The following is a 17,117-nucleotide window of genomic DNA, read 5'->3' as shown; positions in this document are numbered from 1 at the left end:
AACTGTCATATTCAGGGTTAAATTCTCCGATTTACTAGGGTAACCAATTAACTTTGGGTAAACTCAACGGTTCAGCCCACATTTCAGTTAATGAAACAACAAATTAATCGTACCGAAATGATGGTAATTAAAGCATAGCCTTGCGATACCTGCTTTGCGGGTTTGTCGCAAATGTTGCAATATTAATTAGCTTAACTGTAATTAGAAATAATCATTCCAATCTGTATAATTCAGAATAGTAGTGATATTCATATTGGTCATTAAACCGTAGCTGTATGAGCGTTCACGTCTATCAAAGTAGGAATTCGCTTCTTTACTCTGTGAACTAAAGCCATTTTTTACAGTGAATATAAAATACTGACTTGTTAACGATTTTTTGTTCAAATCAGAAAAGAATTAAGGATATATATAGTATACACAATATGGCAGAAATTTTCCCGGAAGTGTCCTTTCATGGAAAACATTTAGTACTAAATTTGAAGTTACTAAATGTAACTGAAAATTCATAGGAAACGAGTAACGTTTTGTTTAAACTTCCCGTGAAGTATTTTCCTCTCGTTCGGAACACCCAAATTGTCTCTTGATCATTTCTTTTAAATGCGGGACCTCAAAGCAGGAAACGACTCCTTTTAAAGAAGTTGCCGTTAATCCCACAACCATCGCTATAAAGTGAAGCGGGATATTACCTAAATAAAACACGACCCCACTGTTCAGAGCCTGGGCCATTGCCACGCACGTATACGGCGCCCAACAAATGGTGTGAACTATGAGAATGCAGAAGTATGCTTTTTGAGTGGTTTTCTCGCCTCCTCGGAGTGCGAATCTCTCGCATTGCTTTTTCATAGATTCGTTCCTCTTAATGCGTTCTGGCTGGAAGAGAAAAATGTCGTAAACGTGAGAGTAGAATGCAGCACTAAGTGGTAATAGCAGGCAAAAAGCCAGTACCGCTGTTGTGTACCACAAATTGCTGATTAAATCGGGAAGACACAGGACTTCTGGAGAAATTGGCCATGTAAAATGAGGTGGAATACAAATAGTCACTGCAAACAGCCATACAATCAAAACCATCATTCTGGTTCTAGAATCGCTGAAGATTCTTGGATACGCTTTCCTGTCGACAATTGAGCAGTGCCTACTAGCCGCGATAAGTGTCAGGAACATTACTGGTGCCACTAACTCCATCAAACTTACGGTTGCGCTTATTTTGCAGTAGATATCCCCCACGAAATCAACTTGACTATGAATCGCGGAAAGAATCCAAAACGGGATCACCACTAACGTCGTCAATAAATCCACCAGACTGGCATGTAACGTGAACAAGTCGTAATTCTTTCGCTGTGAGTTCTTGCAAATTGTACCGACAATTAGCAAATTAGTTGCAGTAGAGGTTACACCGATAATTGTAAGAATAGTCAAAAATGGAATCGACTCCTCAAGGCTGAGATAAAGCGGCCCAGTTGATTTCAGGGCCGCCATTTCGGCGATTTGAGCTGCCTTTTTAGCTTTGGCTTCGTAACTCGTTTAAAATGTAGCAAACAGTAATTTGCACGTAGTTTTGAACACTGTTTTACGCCATTTAACCAATTAACAGGTGATACATGCATTAGCAGCAGGTGTACTTATTTCATGGCAGGTTAATACTGCTCCTTATTGGCTCTGGGGATTGATTGCTATGACTACACAGCGTGTAACTGGAACGAAGAGTCTCATTCTCCCATCTCCTATTGCGCGAAGCTTGTTTACGCCAAAAAATAACCTCTTACTTTGCTATGATTTCTATACTCTGTTTCACGAGTTGATATTTAATGGAACAAATTCATTGTCGAGCCTGCATCAGTGTACAGTAATACAAGATTTCCTTACGCATCTGTAAGTCGAAAAACAATGCGATCAAGTATTTGTCTGCATATTGCATGAATGCAATTCTTAATTCCACAATGACAAGAAACGTTACCTAGTTTCGAAGTAATTCGAATTAATCAAGTTTGTATGTCGTCATATTTTTTTTCTCAAAAACTATGAAGGAGACGAATTTACCTCCCACCAATTGTGTAATAGCGGGTGCGACTATGATTATTTTTCACTCTATCCTTTGAATTCCCGGTGCCCTTGTTTCTAACTAGGCAAGGAACAGCAACTTGATTTGTTCTGTAGGAGGGCTTTAGAGCGTAGATACACTCAGTTATCGTTGTAGTTATTCAAGACACTGTAAGACCTGAAAGCTATTAATGACCAAACTGCTTTTTTTCTTTCCATTTTTAGCGTTAGGTCTAAATAGTTTCTAAACGCAGTGGATTGGACACACAATACGTCTCTTGAGCTTTGTGAAATCGCTATCAACACCTTCTGTTGTCTAAAAAATCGCAGAGTCTTCATAGCGAACATCTTGGAAATGTAAAATATAACATAAGTAAAAAAGTTAGTTATTCAGGCTTGACGCGTGAAATTTGTAGGGAAATAGACATGTCTAAAATAGAACGCTTAAGACTGAGATACATAAATATCTCTATGATAGCATTCATAAAATTTCATTCTCTGAGGCCCAGGGGCGGTCAGGAAAAACGGCGGCGAAAGCTTTTCAAGAACGGGCGAGAGAGCTCCTGGGATGCTACTCTTAACCAAACGAAGATGCGTTTACACGGCGCTTTCGAACAGCAAAAGGGGTCCGGACTCGTTTTTTTTTTCGGTTTTGGGGTCATAGCCGCCTATGGCCCCAAAACCAGAAAAAAGCGAGTCCGGATCCATTTCATGAACACATGGTACGTAAGGTTTACACGGCAAAAATATCTTGTTCATACCAACTTTTTTATGGGTCCGGACCCATTTTTTTCTGTAGTGTAAATGGGGCTTATGATTGGGCACAAAAATATTGGAGGCCAGCGTCTTTCGCGCTGCTTTCATGATCTTCTAATACGAAGAAGCCTATAACCGGTAACTGTTTGGCTTGTGCAGGAGAGCTTTCTTCAAGAAGAGTTTTTAGCGAAAATGGGGCCCATTGCACAAGACCAAAGTAATGCTATAAATTATTACGCATGCAGCAATTTCATACTATTTCACACGAATAGTAATAAATGTATGGGGTTATACGGAAATTGTACACCATAATTTAGCATGTTAGCAAAACGAAACGAAAAACGCACCATTTTTAAAGAAACCAGACTGTGTACTGATCGAAGGTAAATTGGTAAACAACAAAGCATTTCTAGGCTTGTTCATGCAAAATCGTCTGCGTGGTTGTTTACGCTTGCTCGGCACTACAGCGGTCTCTCGCCAGGAGGGACGTCTACGCCTCAGTGACAGAAATGCCCCTTATGCATGATTACCTCGTAGGAGCAAATTTCACCACCGCGCCTCGTCTGAAGGAAAAATTCTTCGCATTTGCACTTGATGTGCTGGGTTTATTCTATTCACCTCTACTTCCTTAATGGGAATATATTTATCCAAAACTTCGCAACTTGACGATTGTGGCTTGGTGGTGAAATTTGCTCGTCTGACGTAAACATGCATAAGGGCCATTCTCTACTTATGACGTAAAATCTGTCCGGAATCTGGTCAGGAGCTCTGATCAGTCGACGTAGTAGTTATATTGTTTTAGCTATTAATTATGAACGACAGGCAAACGGTTACAAACGTCAAATGTTAACGCGATGAATTTACTACAAAACAGTCAATATTCGTGGAATATATTCATTTCTTTAGAAGAAGCATTTGAGTTTTGCTGGTGCTCATTCGCAGAAGAACACAAAACTTTATCGTAATCGACCAGGAGACACATAAGAATCAAACAAATTTCTGTCGCTAGCGTCCCTAGCGGCGAGTAGTGAGGAGAGACGGCTGTTTTCGCAGGTTACAAAATGCTAATGTGGTCCGGGTTCGAATCCTGACGTCGACGCCATTTGTGGGTTGAGTTTGTTGTTGGTTCTCTCCTTTCTCCATTTTTCTCCGGGTACTCCGGTTTTCCCCTCTCCTTAAAAACTAACAGTCCAAATTCCAATTCGATCTGGAACACACGGACACGTTTCAACGTGTTCTTAAGAACTCCTAAGTGCTCCGTGGGTAAACAAATTGCAATTACAATTGCAAACTCGTTCCCATGGTTCTCTCTAACTTGTCCCTCCCTTCGCAAGGACGAGTAAGAGAGAACCCTGGGAACTAGATGGACAACCCAGTAGAATGTGAAGTACTTTTAAAAACAATACGTTCATTCTTTGACATAGGTGAAGAAGTGATGTTCAATTTATTTCGAAATACTATACATGTCTAAGGAACGTAATGAAATGAAAGACCGTTAAACTAGAAAGAAAATTACAGTGACGATTTTCTTACAAGTTGTAGTATCTTTATAATATGTTAAGTTTTTTTGTCTAATGACACGGCCAATTGTAATTATTGTTTGTCTGTCGGCAGGGAAAGTTGTGAAAGGTTTCTTGAGATACCGATTCTATTAATTAGTACAGGTGCTAGCCTTCAAACGCAACACAAAGTGGAGGTAGCAAATTTTGATGTCCCTTAAGTGTGTAGCATTGACTATCTTATTGTTCTCGATTAAAAGATGATCTTGTTTTTAAGAATTATTTTAGTTCTCTTTCCCACTCAGCTGCTCAGAGATAAAGCATTTATCATTGCTACCAAGAGAGAAAAGAGTCCACAAATGCTTGAATACTGCAGAGAGGGTGCAGCAGCTTCTGTCGGAATAGGTTGCTGAGCTGAAACCACGGTATACTTCTCAGGACTAACGCCCGACCTCGAATGTTTTTGAAAATTGCTGATATCGGTGACGTCTCCGGTGTGATAGGCCCAAACGAAATAAAATTGGCCACCAGGCTGCAATTTAATTTAAACACAGAAGTATTTAAAAATAGCTAAGTTATTCAGAGTAAAGAGAGTCTTGGTTTGGCATCATTTACTATTCGTTCTTGGCGGGTTAGTGCAAATGAGAAAGACTTCCAGCCAAACAGTTGTCGCGAGTTCATCATGTAACGAAACCGCTTGGAAACTGAATGGATTGTAAGAAATTTAACTCGTTATACCGCTGGGCATGTTCCTTGTTTGAAATAAATAACGAGAAAGAAACAGAAAGAGCTGGAGATTTCACCCTTACTATAAGGGCAGAAATTAGTAATGTTACAGTGGCTTATATGTTCTTTATGGTTATTGCTTAGTTGTTACGTTTCTTTTTAGGAATTTACCATGACGATTTTCTTCAAAACTAACTCGATCCCAGGCTTTGCTATGGCAAGGAAAACAGGGAGCGGCACAGGGTGTCACCTTGGGAAATTCATTTTTCCCATAATAGACAAATCACTAGTCTCCTAGCAACAAGTAGGGAGACTTGGGGACGAGGCAGCAAATACCATGCAAAGTTAACCTGCGAGGAAGCTCTCTGGGGCGCTCTCCTTTTTCGTGCCGCCGCCAGAGCGCTGATCCCGGAGAGCTTGCTCGCGGGCTAAAGCAAAATTTTCCTCTTTTCGCTTTTGCAAGCGGTGAGGGGATGGGAGCAGGGAAATTAAAACTGTGTCTATCCACTAGTGACCAGGCCCCGGTTCCTGGAAAGCCGATTTAAGTATCCTTCGATTAGCGTTTAATCCACGTTTAAATTTCTTAAAAAGGGATTCCTGGCCCCAGTTCCTGGAAAGCCGATTATGCTATCCTCCGATTAGCGATTAATCCTGAATTAACACTAATCAGGGCATTCCAGGAACCGGGGCCAGGATATAACATGATAATCGTGGGGTCCAGTTGTTCGAAGGCCGATATTAGCGCTAATATAGGGTTAAATTTTAACCCAGGTTTCTTCATCTTTTGTTCAAAGTTTTTTTTAGATAATTTTCTCTATTATTTTTATACCATTCAATCATCAAATTGTAGACAAATAGAATTAAACTGAATTAGCTGTTTTCTCTTTCATATTTGAATTAAAAAATCTTGCACTTACCCTGGGTTATTTTGACCCAGGTTTGAACAACCCGGAATCAGGGGAATATGATTTTGCATCCACTCTCTCACTTTCGTCAAATTCCCCTCGGTAAACGCTAAATAAGAGGAGGAAGGCTTTGATTTTTTTAAACGCTCCGGCTCTAAGAGGGCAGAATCATTTTCAAAAGAGACATAATTTTCTGCGCGTCTCGCCATTCCAGAGTTATTAATTACGATTACTATAGAAAAGGTGAGCTACTTACCATAAAAGTGAGATCGTTGTCGTTATCACCTGTATCACGTCGTCTTTCAAACATCAGTTCAGTGTATCCACCAACTTCAGATGCATTGAGGAGTTGGTAATCCGGGCTAGCGTCAAGGGTTGGCTGTATTTGCCCCCTTGTAAAGTAATCCTGAAAAAATTTACATTTGCCTTAGCTTAGATATATATATATCTAACTCAAGTTTTTTGTTATGGGTATCTTTTTTCCGGCTAAGAATTGAGGTTGGTTATTTGAACGATTGTTTCTCCTCACCCTCGACTAGGCTGTCCTTGGCTGTCAGATATTAGGAAACATTGCTTATACAAGAACTGAAGCCAGCTTTCAATGTAAACGTCAGTAGAAAGCTACGCTGATGCTTCATTAATTAGCTGTTTCTTTTTAAAGATTAACTTTTAAGTTTTGTGCTTGATCTCGGTCCCAGTCCCTTTCCGCTGTTATTTAAGTATAGTTTTCAAAATTGTGACGGTATTTTTGAAAATGTATGTTGAGTAGCATACGAAACGTCAAGTTTATAAAAATGAGTAAGTTGAATATGTTTTTCAGCGCTGTTTGTGTTCTTTTTCTTAACAAGATCAAGGGGATCTTAAGGTTCAAACCTATAGCAAGCAGTTTAGCTCATTGCGCACAGACATAAGCACATATCGACATTCCATTCCTAGCAGTTTGCAGGGTGAACTGAAATATATGAAAATGATTATACGTTTCTTTGTAACTCCCCGAATACCCCTCCCCTAAGCCAACATTAACACTTACTTCTCACTTAGAGCAAAATGTTGGCTTAGGGGAGGGGTAGGTGGACAGTTTCCCGGAAACGTATAATGATCCAAAATGAATTATATCTTGAACTGCCGATAAAGATGAAAGTGAACATGATTCTTGCAGTTGAATGGACAAGCTAAGCGGTTGAAAAAAAAAACTGACAAAACATTTCAGGCTTGACCGTGAATCGAACTATGACCCTTGGGATGACCGGACGCGATGCTCTATCGATTGAGCTTGATTTCATAGTATGCAGGATGTTTGTCACAAGAACCTAGTTATTTCCCCGCGGTATCTCATCAGGACTTAAAAAGTAGGATAACATATTTACTTACAAAGTAAGATAAATAAATATTAATATAACTATAACTTATTAATAACTTTATGTAGCTACTTTGTATTTTGTGTGCATGACTCTGTAATTAATAAAGAAGAAATGAATATGTATGTATATACGTCTTCTTCCCTTGAGAGCGGTGCCTATTAAACAAAAACTTAACCATGAGATAAAAATTGGTCAATGCAACCCGCATTTAAAAAACTGTGCAGTGTATCTGCTTGTCGCAACTACATTGGGAGGGTATATATTCCGCAGCATCGCACCCCTGTAGCCAAAGCGATAAAAGTAGTTTGTACGGGGCTGAGGAATAGCCAGCTTGCTCCCTGAGTGTCTCTTGGAGAAAAAGCTGACACTGTCACGATTAGTAAACATATTGCTCAAATAGTCTGGGGCAAAACCATTTATTGATTTCTATACCATGACTGCTGTGTGATATTTACGCTGACTGTCAACCTTTTGCCAGTCAAGCCTTTCGGTCAGTGGTCTTAGCTCCCACAAGTCTCCGGTAGCCCATGAGTGGTAGAGCATCTAGACTAGTAACCAGAAGATCATAGGTTGGACTCCTTGTGTACAGTGGCCTTAGTTCCTTCGAGTCTGAGGTAGCTCATGAGTGGTAGAGCATCTAGACTAGTAACCAGAAGATCATAGGTTGGACTCCTAATGTACAGTGGCCTTAGTTCCTTCGACTCTGCTGTAGCTCATGAGTGGTAGAGCATCTAGACTAGTAACTAGAAGATCATAGCTTCGACTCCTGTTGGGAGCACCCGAATTTTTTACTTCTCTTTCTCACCTTGTATTTCCTTTGTTTTAGGCCGCTTTATAGGATCCCTTTTTCTTGTGAAACAAAGCCACCTTCGCACAGGCGCGGGGATGTGTTGAGGAAGGTTTTTGAAAAGAGATATTAGCCTCCATAATATTTTTTCTCAAAGTGAACGAGTGAAGTGTAGATGTAATCAGAAGACGTGTGAGTAAAACTTACGTTCAAGTATCCTTGACCATTGCTATATCCACCGACAATTACGTCGTAGTTCATCATGTTTCTTGGTTCTGTCTCGGCGAATCCAAATCCGATCCAGCCAGTTGTCTTTACTCTTAAGTGAAAGAAAATACTGTCCTTTTGATCGTCAAATCTCCAAAATACGAGGAATCGATTATCGTCAAAGGATAAGGGAAACATTGCTGTAAAGGCAGATGGAAAAATAGAAATAGCGTATTAGAGGATTATTTTGACAATGAAATCAGTATAGAGAAGAGGAAAGGTGTGGTATCATAATATCACCCAACTCCTCTAATATGACCAATGTTTCATGGCCCGATCCAACTTCCTAACTGGGTTCCACACTATCATCAACAGAAAAGGAAAATAATATTTATATGTCTCATAACGAATAACTTCATGAACTCACTTGGTGTCGGTTGGGCCGTTGGATTAGTGGGCGTACCTGAATTTAAAAAAAAAAGTTTTATTACACGGTATTTAATGCAATGCTTGGCATCGGCGAAACAAAACTAAAGTTTAAGCAATAAAATTATCATACAGAGAAAAGATGATACTTGATGGGTGGAAAAGATTAATGGAAGATTTACAGTTGAACCTTTGTTGGCGGTCATAATTCGCTTAAGTCCACTTGATTACCTCTCCTTCACAGGGTTTTGTCCCAGATGGGATTTTTCTCCTAAGGTGTGTAGAAACCGACACGTCAATAAAGGTCATCATCATCATCACCACCACCACCACCACCACCATCATAATCATCACCATCATGTACATCGTCATCAACATCATCATCGACATTATCAATATAATCACCATTTTCGTTTTGGGCCAATTTTTCAGTCCAGTGTCCCAAATATTACGTGACTAAACAAATTTTGTCACTAAGGGCGCTTTCCATTTGTCAGAACAAGGAATCGATTATTGTCAAAGGATAAGAGAAACACTGCTGCAAAGACAGATTGAAAAAAAAAAAACCGTATTAAAGGATTATTTTGACAATGAAATCAGTATAGAGAAGAGGAAAGGTGTAGTATCATAGTATCACGCTACTCCTCTAATATGACTAATGTTTCATGGCCCAACCCAACTTCCTAACCGGGTTCCACACTATCATCAACAGAAAAGGAAAATAATATTTATATGTCTCATAACGAATAACTTTATGAACTCACTTGGTGTCGGTTGGGCCGTTGGATTAGTGGGCGTACCTGAATTAAAAAAAAAAGTTTTATTACATAGAATTTAATGCAATGCTTGTTATCGGCGAAACAAAACTAAGGTTTGAGGATTAAAATTATCATACAGAGAAGAGATGATATGTGATAGGTGGCGAATATTAAAGGAGGATTTACAGAAAAACCTTTATTGAGCGGTCACAATTCGCTAAAGTCCACTTGATAACCCCCTCCTTCGCAGCGTTTTGTCCCAGATGGGATTTTTAATACCCCTAAGCTGTGTATAATACCGACGCGTCAATAAAGGTCATCATCATCATCACCACCACCACCACCATCATAATCATCACCATCATGTACATCGTCATCATCATCATTATCAACATCATGGTGGTGGTGGTAAAAAATAGGCCTTTACTTAGGAAACTCACCTGGAGTAGTAGGAGGGGGAATAAGTGTAATTTGCATGACACCTCTGTAACTGTGCTTCATAAACTGGCCTGTTTGAACGTCACTCGTTTTGTGATAAGCCCATATAAGAAAAATAGGTACTCCTTGCTGAAAATGATACAAAATTTCAAGAAATTATAAAGTGAGTGTGTTAAGACTTAAAGCCCGCAGTTATTTGGTTGTACTTAAAAGCCCATAGAAATTTCGCTATTACACCTTTTTCTGTTCATTACGAGAAAATACGCATTCATTTGCGTAAAACGGCGACCAACAGCGCTAAGATACATTCATTAGCGCGAAAAAGCGAACATTTGCGCATAAATCAGATTCAATAACGATTTTTGCATTTTACGTAATCAACATTCAATAACATTTTTGGGCTTTTTATTTGCGTCACTCGACATACAAAAGAGAAAAATATACTTTCATTTACACCAACATTCGAGTTATTAACATTATCTTGAAAATCATTAGGGACAATAGACAAGTATTTAAGTGCAAAGGCTATTCATTAACATTTTTATGACACTGTTTGTAATTCAATAACATTCCTGGACAGCTTCAGAATGGATAAGACAAACATTAATGCGCTTGTACAATCAATTGAGCGTTATTTACATTTGATATACAAAAATATATTTTCAATTAAACAAAACCAATTCCCCCCAAAATTGGCCTGAATTTGTTTAAAGAATCACGCCGTACTTCGCCACTGTGTGTTCGTCGACGGCTGAGGCTGACATTTACCCTAGAAGGCCAGAAGTCATGGTGGGGCGCGACATGGAGTGGAGGGCGTATCGCCAAGTGTGTGGCCAACGAGGGCGAAACTTGACTATGACCTTGGCAATACATATTACCTATCAAATGTTTTCCTCGGCAGCTGCTAGAGCAATGAATACTGCGTCGGTTTTTTAATTTCGGTGACTTTCTGGCACGGGCGAGGAAAAAATGGATCGCGATATTGGATAAGTCGGTGGTCTTTCCGTATGACGGAGTGCCAGCCCACCTAGATTCGGCTATCCGCCCCATACGTACACAGCTTATGCTCCCCTCCCCCCCCCCCCCCCCCTCGACTTCGTTGAAAAAGATTTAAGTTGTCTGAAAGCGACACCAAAGGCCGACATCTCGAGTCCGGAAATTTAAAGATGTATCACAGGAATGCCCTAGCAATCCCACTAGCGGAGTTTGGAAACAACAACTGCAGTGCTTGAAGCTCTGCGCAGAAACATGGCAGCTAAATGTGCTAAGGGGTACCATTTCATGCAAACCTAAATAGCGAGGTTTTTGAGGGATAAACATTTAACGGACTGAAATTCAGGCCAAATTTGTTCGAATTTCTATTGTTTAATTGAAAATCGATTTTTGTATATTAAATGTAAAGAACACTCAATTGATTGTACAAGCGCATTAATGTTTGTCTTATCCATCTTAAGGTTCTCCAGGAATGCTATTGAATTACAAACAGAGTCATTTAATGAATAGTGTTTGCACTTTATTTGTCCCTATTGACTTTCAAGATGGTGTTAATGACTTTGATGTTGGCATTAATGAAAGTATATTACTCTCTTTTGTATGCCCAATGACGCATATGAATGCCCAAAAGTGTTATTGAATGTTGAATAAAATGTAAAATTCGTAATTGAATCTGATTTATGTGCAAATGTTCGTATTTTCGCGCTAATGAATGTATCTTCGCACTATTGGTGGCCATTTCACGCAAATGATTGCGTATTTTCTCGTAATGAACAACAAAAGGTGTACTACTACGATAGTTAACCCCTGAGTACTCTCGTTTAGTGTTAGGGCCAATAGCAGTCTACTAAAATCACAACATTCACACATCCACCTCTGAACCGCCTGTGCGGATCCACGTCCTTTGTACCACTTATGACGACATCAGTTTTAACGGTCTTAGACAACTTTGAAATCTAACTTGTGCAGGGGCAAGAGATCTTTGAAACCAATCCACAATGAGCTCAATTTCGTCTAACTCGATTGAGAATAAAGACAAACCCGTCCATTTAAAGTTGATAAGAAAAAAGCGTTTTGAGCACCTTTGATTTGTTTTGACCAGACAGTGACCAGAAAACGGCACGTCTAGCTTCAAGGGCCGCGGTTTTCAACAAAATCTCCACAATCGAATTAAGTGTATACCAACTGGTCGACCAAACTCAATTCCCTTTGACTCTGATGATAACTTCCGCGCTCGGTCATCACAAATCCGGTATTCTAGCTAGACTACACTCACCCGTAAAATCACATTCAACCTACTCGTGATATGACTACTGGGTTCAGGGCAACCGATTAGATCGAATTTGTACCTGAATAACTGTGTCGTTTGCATCGCTTGTGTTAAGTTTGCGATAGAACTGTAAGGTTGTTATACCATTATCTTCTCTGGAGTAAGTCAGCACCCAGTCTTGCTTAGTATCTTCTGGAGGTGCTCCAACGCCACGCGTTAAATAATCCTAATGGTAAATACAAAAGGAACAAACCGTATCTCACTTTAGTAGACTGTCAACTGTAAGTCTTTGTTTTGCCCAGTTGAGTCATTTTTAATCTTATTTCCCAGCTGAGTTATTCAACTGGGGTATAGAGGTATACACCAACTGAATACCTCTTTTAAAGTGTACCTTTTCATGCATGGAGGTATTACTCTAGTATTCTATGTGATACATTACTTTTTCACGTCTCTTGGTCCATTTTAACTGTTCATACATGTCCCTCACCTCTTCCGCCACAACAGTGAAGGCCTATTCTGACGTTTCAATTACAGTGGAACCTAGATATATTACGGACCTTTAGCATCAGGTTTTTCATTGGAAACCGCAAACTTGAGAATGTCACGTGACCACGGTCTTGCGCTCGCTTTTGTTTATAGTACGTTTGAACGACAGGTAGAGCTTCCAGCGATAAGTGACTTACGGCAAGGGTTCTGCCACCAAATCATCACGTTTAAAGGCTCTAAAAAGCTTTCTAAAACCCCCTGTGATGTACTAGTCAGATTTTTGAACTCAAATCAATAATTTTTTCATGTTTTTTGTGTGATAAAATTGATGCACTTCGACTTGACGAAAAATAACATTTCGGGACTAAAAGGGGTATAGAATGGTAAAGGCGAGACTGCGAGACCCCGTTTCAAAATTCGAGACTCCGAGACGCAAAATCACCTGAAAACGAGACTTCGAGACCCACCAAAAACTCTTCCCGAGATTTCAAGATCAGGCCAAAATTTTTAGAGAGCCACGTTTTTCGGGAAACCATTCTATACCCCTACTAAACAATGAACGCCTTGCTAAAATTTTGATCTGGGCAACGTAAAACTGCAAAGCGCAGTTTGCGGTTTGCGGTTTGCGGTTTCTCATTCAAAACCTGATGCTAAAGATCCCTATTAAGGCCAAGGGACTCCAAAAATATGTTCTTTGTAACGGGTTTTCGTTATATCGAGGGTGTTTTCCATTTGTAGTCCAAAGGTTTCCCTATATTTTACTATTACTGCAGAGGCGAAGAATATCGTTCGTTATACCGAGGACGTTCTTGTAAATATAGGGTTTCATATCGAAATTCCACTGGACTCAGTTAGACTTCCCTTAGTCCAGATTTTTTTAACTGTTCGTACACGTCCAACTCCCGACCAACCCCGCGGCATGAGAGTAAAGGGCTAGACATTCTCATCAAAGTCAGTTTAAACAATTAATTTACCGTTAAATAACCTGATCCATTGACGACTCCACCAACAGCTACATCATAATAGGTCATGTTGTTGGGAGCTTGAGTTGCGACACCAAATCCTACCCAGCCTGTGGCTCTCACTTCTACCGTAAAGTGAAGCGTGTTCATGCTGCTATTAAACATCCAAGAGACGTTGTAGTTGCCATTGTCGAAGGAAGCCATGTTTACAAACTGCACAGGTGTAGGCGTCGTAGGCGCTGAAGTTGGGAAATTATGAGAGATTTTTTTGTCGAGGACACATTTAAAAACTCACCTGCATTGACACAGTTTGCCAAAGCATGAAATTTGAACGTTAGCTTGTTGCCAATCTTTAGACATAAAGATTCTTAAGGGGAATACAGTCGAACCTCCACGTGCAACCACCTCCCATAAACGACCGTCAATCCAAAATACCATCAGTTTTCCAGTCAAAGCCTTACAGTTGGAACCTCTAGTAAACGACTACCTCCTGTAAGCGACCGCGACCACTTTTGGGGGCCGAAGGGTAATAATTTTCCATTGTATTTAACCTGAAGTAAGGGACCACTTGACGCATTCTCTGATCTCTATGTTCGCTCTGTGCCCTATACTACTTAGAACATACGAAAAACTTTAGTGACAACACGGAACTACAGATTTCGTAACTTAGATATAAGATGCAATAAATTATCTTCCATAAAGTAGATGTGCCTGGACCTCTTCTTGGAAGAGGCGCCCTGTAGTTCGATTCTTGTAAACGACCACCTCCCGTAAGGGACCACTCAGTCATTTCATTTTGGGTGGTCGCTTACGGGAGATTCGACTGTTTACAAATAAAGATTCATTAAGATTTATTCATATTTTTAGGTTTTTAAACAAACTTTTTTCTCCGTACAAAACTTTGTACTTTGAAAATTTTCGGACCAGTGCCAACGCTCATATTCCGAGCTTGGGGTGCCTTTGTTGTTGTCAAACAGCACTTAGATTCTTATCAAACGGTGACAACACGTTTAATACCTATTGTTCACTGATGTCGATGGCAATGCTGGCACTTTCATAATGATGCGGTTGATGTGCTAGCGTGGTGGCGGTGGTAGTAAAAGAACAGGCTTTTACTTAGAGGTAACTCACCTGCAGTAGTAGGAGCGGGAATAAATGTAACTTGCATGACACCTCTGTAACTGTGCTTCATAAACTGGCCTGTTTGAACGTCACTCGTACTGTGATAAGCCCATATAAGAAATATAGGCTCTCCTTGCTGGAAATAATGAAAAATGCAAAGAACTTTTGAAGTAAGCATGTTAAGAATTTAAGCCCGCAGTTATTCGCCTTTACTTAATAGCGCTTTTGATATTACCATAAAACAAATACCTAACATTACAGCAACACTAAGGGACTGTTTACAAGGAGAGAGGGCTACTCTTGTGGTAAGGTTACCCTCTCATTCGGGTATACTTTACCAGCGTTGCTGACGTGTTTGGTCATGCGTGACATTCTTTGTAACGGTCCAAGATTTGAAATAATCTTCAAGTTCTCTATGGAAAACACGTAAATTCACGAAAAAAAGCGAAAATATCATATTCGCAGACCGAAGATAACTTTAATTTTTCAGATGTTTATAATTAAGCTCAGAAATTGGATAATACCGTTCAAATTGGCACAATTACTGGTCACGCGTGACGGCGGAAAGTTGTTCCGGGTAGGCGAGTTATCCCTAAAAGCCCATAGAAATTGGGCTATTACTACTACGATAGTTAACCCCCGAGTACTCTCGTTTAGTGTCAGGGCCAATAACAGGAGTCTACTAAAATCACAACATTCACACATCCACCTCTAAACCGCCTGTGCGAATCCACGTCTTTTGTACCGCTTATGACGTCATCAGTTTTAACGGTCTTAGACAACTTTGAAATCTAACTTGTGCAGGGACAAGAGATCTTTGAAACCAATCCACAATGAGCTCAATTTCGTCTAACTCGATTGAGAACAAAGACAAAAACGTCCATGTGCAGTTGATCCGAAAAAAGCGTTTTGGGCCACCTATGATTTGTTTTGACCAGACAGTGACCAGAAAACGGCACGTCTAGCTTCAAGGGCCGCCGTTTTTAGCAAAATCTCCACAATCGAATAAGTGTATACCAACTGGTCGACCATACTCAATTCACTTTGACTCTGATTATGACGTCCGCGCTCGGTCATCACAAATCCGGTATTCTAGCTAGACTACGCTCACCCGTAAAATCACATTCAACCTACTCGTGATATGACTGCTGGGTTCAGGGCAACCAATTAGATAGAATTTGCCGGTACCTGAATAACTGTGTCGTTTGCATCGCTGGTGTTTAGTTTGCGATAGAACTGTAAGGTTGTTATACCATTATCTTCTCCGGAGTAAGTCAGCACCCAGTCCTGCTTAGTATCTTCTGGAGGTGCTCCAACGCCACGCGTTAAATAATCCTAATGGAAAATACAAAAGGAACAAACCGTATCTCACTTTAGTAGACTGTCAATTGTAAGTCTTTGTTTTGCCCAGTTGAGTCATTTTTAATCTTATTTCCCAGCTGAGTTATTCAACGGGGGTATAGAGGTATAGACCAACTGAATACCTCTTTTAAAGTATGCCTTTTCATGCATGGAGGTATTACTCTAGTATTCTTTATGATACGTTACTTTTTTACGTCTCTTGGTCCATTTTAACTGTTCAGACATGTCCCCCACCTCTTCCGCCACAACAGTGACGTTTCAATTACAGTGGAACCTAGATATATTAGAGAGCTTTAGCATCAGGTTTTTCATTGGAAACCGCAAATTTGAGAATGTCACGTGACCACGGTCTTGCGGTCGCTTTTGTTTATAGTACGTTTGAACGACAGGTAGGACTTCCAGCGATAAGTGACTTACGGCAAGAGTTTTTGCCTCCAAATCATCACGTTTAAAGGCTCGAAGAAGCTTTCTAAATCCGCCTGTGATGTGCTAGTTAGATTTTTTAACTCAAATCAATAATTTTTTCATGTTTTTTGCGCGGTAAGATCCGGATGTGGTTTTCTCTGTTCCAGACATAACCAATGCTCAGGTGCTTCAGATTATAAAGGGGATCAGTCCTCATAAGGCTGCAGGTATTGATAAAATCAGCGCCAGGTTCTTGCGTATTGCCGCTCCTATTTTAGCTCCAAGCATAGCAAGGCTTATCAACATGTCGTTTTCCACAGGAAAGTTTCCTACTCGTTGGAAAACTGCTAATGTGACACCTCTATTCAAACAAGGTGCGGCCAGTGATCGTTCTAATTATCGCCCAATTTCTGTGCTACCGGTGGTGTCAAAAGTAATCGAACGTCATATGCACAACTCTCTATATGCTTTCCTTATGGATAATAACTTGCTGTATTCTAGACAGTCTGGGTTTCGTAGGATGTACAGTACCGAGACTGCTCTAATCAAGTTAGTTGACGAGCTTTTGTTCGGCCTAGATAATAATCATGTATGCGGCATGGTCCTGGTTGATTATC

At 40.1% G+C, this 17,117-nt stretch overlaps 2 protein-coding genes across 2 annotated transcripts; both read right to left on the bottom strand.

Annotated features, from left to right (window-relative positions):
* Positions 1-470: 470 nt before the first annotated feature.
* LOC140952992 (melatonin receptor type 1B-like) lies at positions 471-1,819 on the bottom strand. Its single transcript, XM_073402463.1, has one exon. It carries the CDS (start codon positions 1,474-1,476, stop codon positions 529-531), a length of 948 nt encoding a protein of 315 aa, XP_073258564.1. The 5' UTR covers positions 1,477-1,819; the 3' UTR covers positions 471-528.
* A 2,549-nt stretch (positions 1,820-4,368) lies between these two features.
* LOC140953194 (uncharacterized) lies at positions 4,369-16,320 on the bottom strand. The gene is made up of 11 exons (XM_073402694.1): positions 16,282-16,320; positions 15,922-16,068; positions 14,743-14,869; positions 13,624-13,850; positions 12,243-12,389; positions 9,903-10,029; positions 9,469-9,504; positions 8,706-8,741; positions 8,279-8,478; positions 6,180-6,329; positions 4,369-4,824 (listed from the first exon to the last, which is right to left on the bottom strand). The coding sequence occupies exons 1-11, from the start codon at positions 16,318-16,320 to the stop codon at positions 4,594-4,596; spliced, it is 1,467 nt and encodes a 488-aa protein (XP_073258795.1). The 3' UTR covers positions 4,369-4,593.
* Between the last annotated feature and the right edge of the window lie 797 nt (positions 16,321-17,117).

Source organism: Porites lutea, chromosome 11, assembly GCF_958299795.1.
Source record: "Porites lutea chromosome 11, jaPorLute2.1, whole genome shotgun sequence".
NCBI lineage: Eukaryota > Metazoa > Cnidaria > Anthozoa > Scleractinia > Poritidae > Porites > Porites lutea.
Note: the sequence above shows the minus strand (reverse complement) of the source record. Positions and strands in the feature narration are given on the sequence as shown.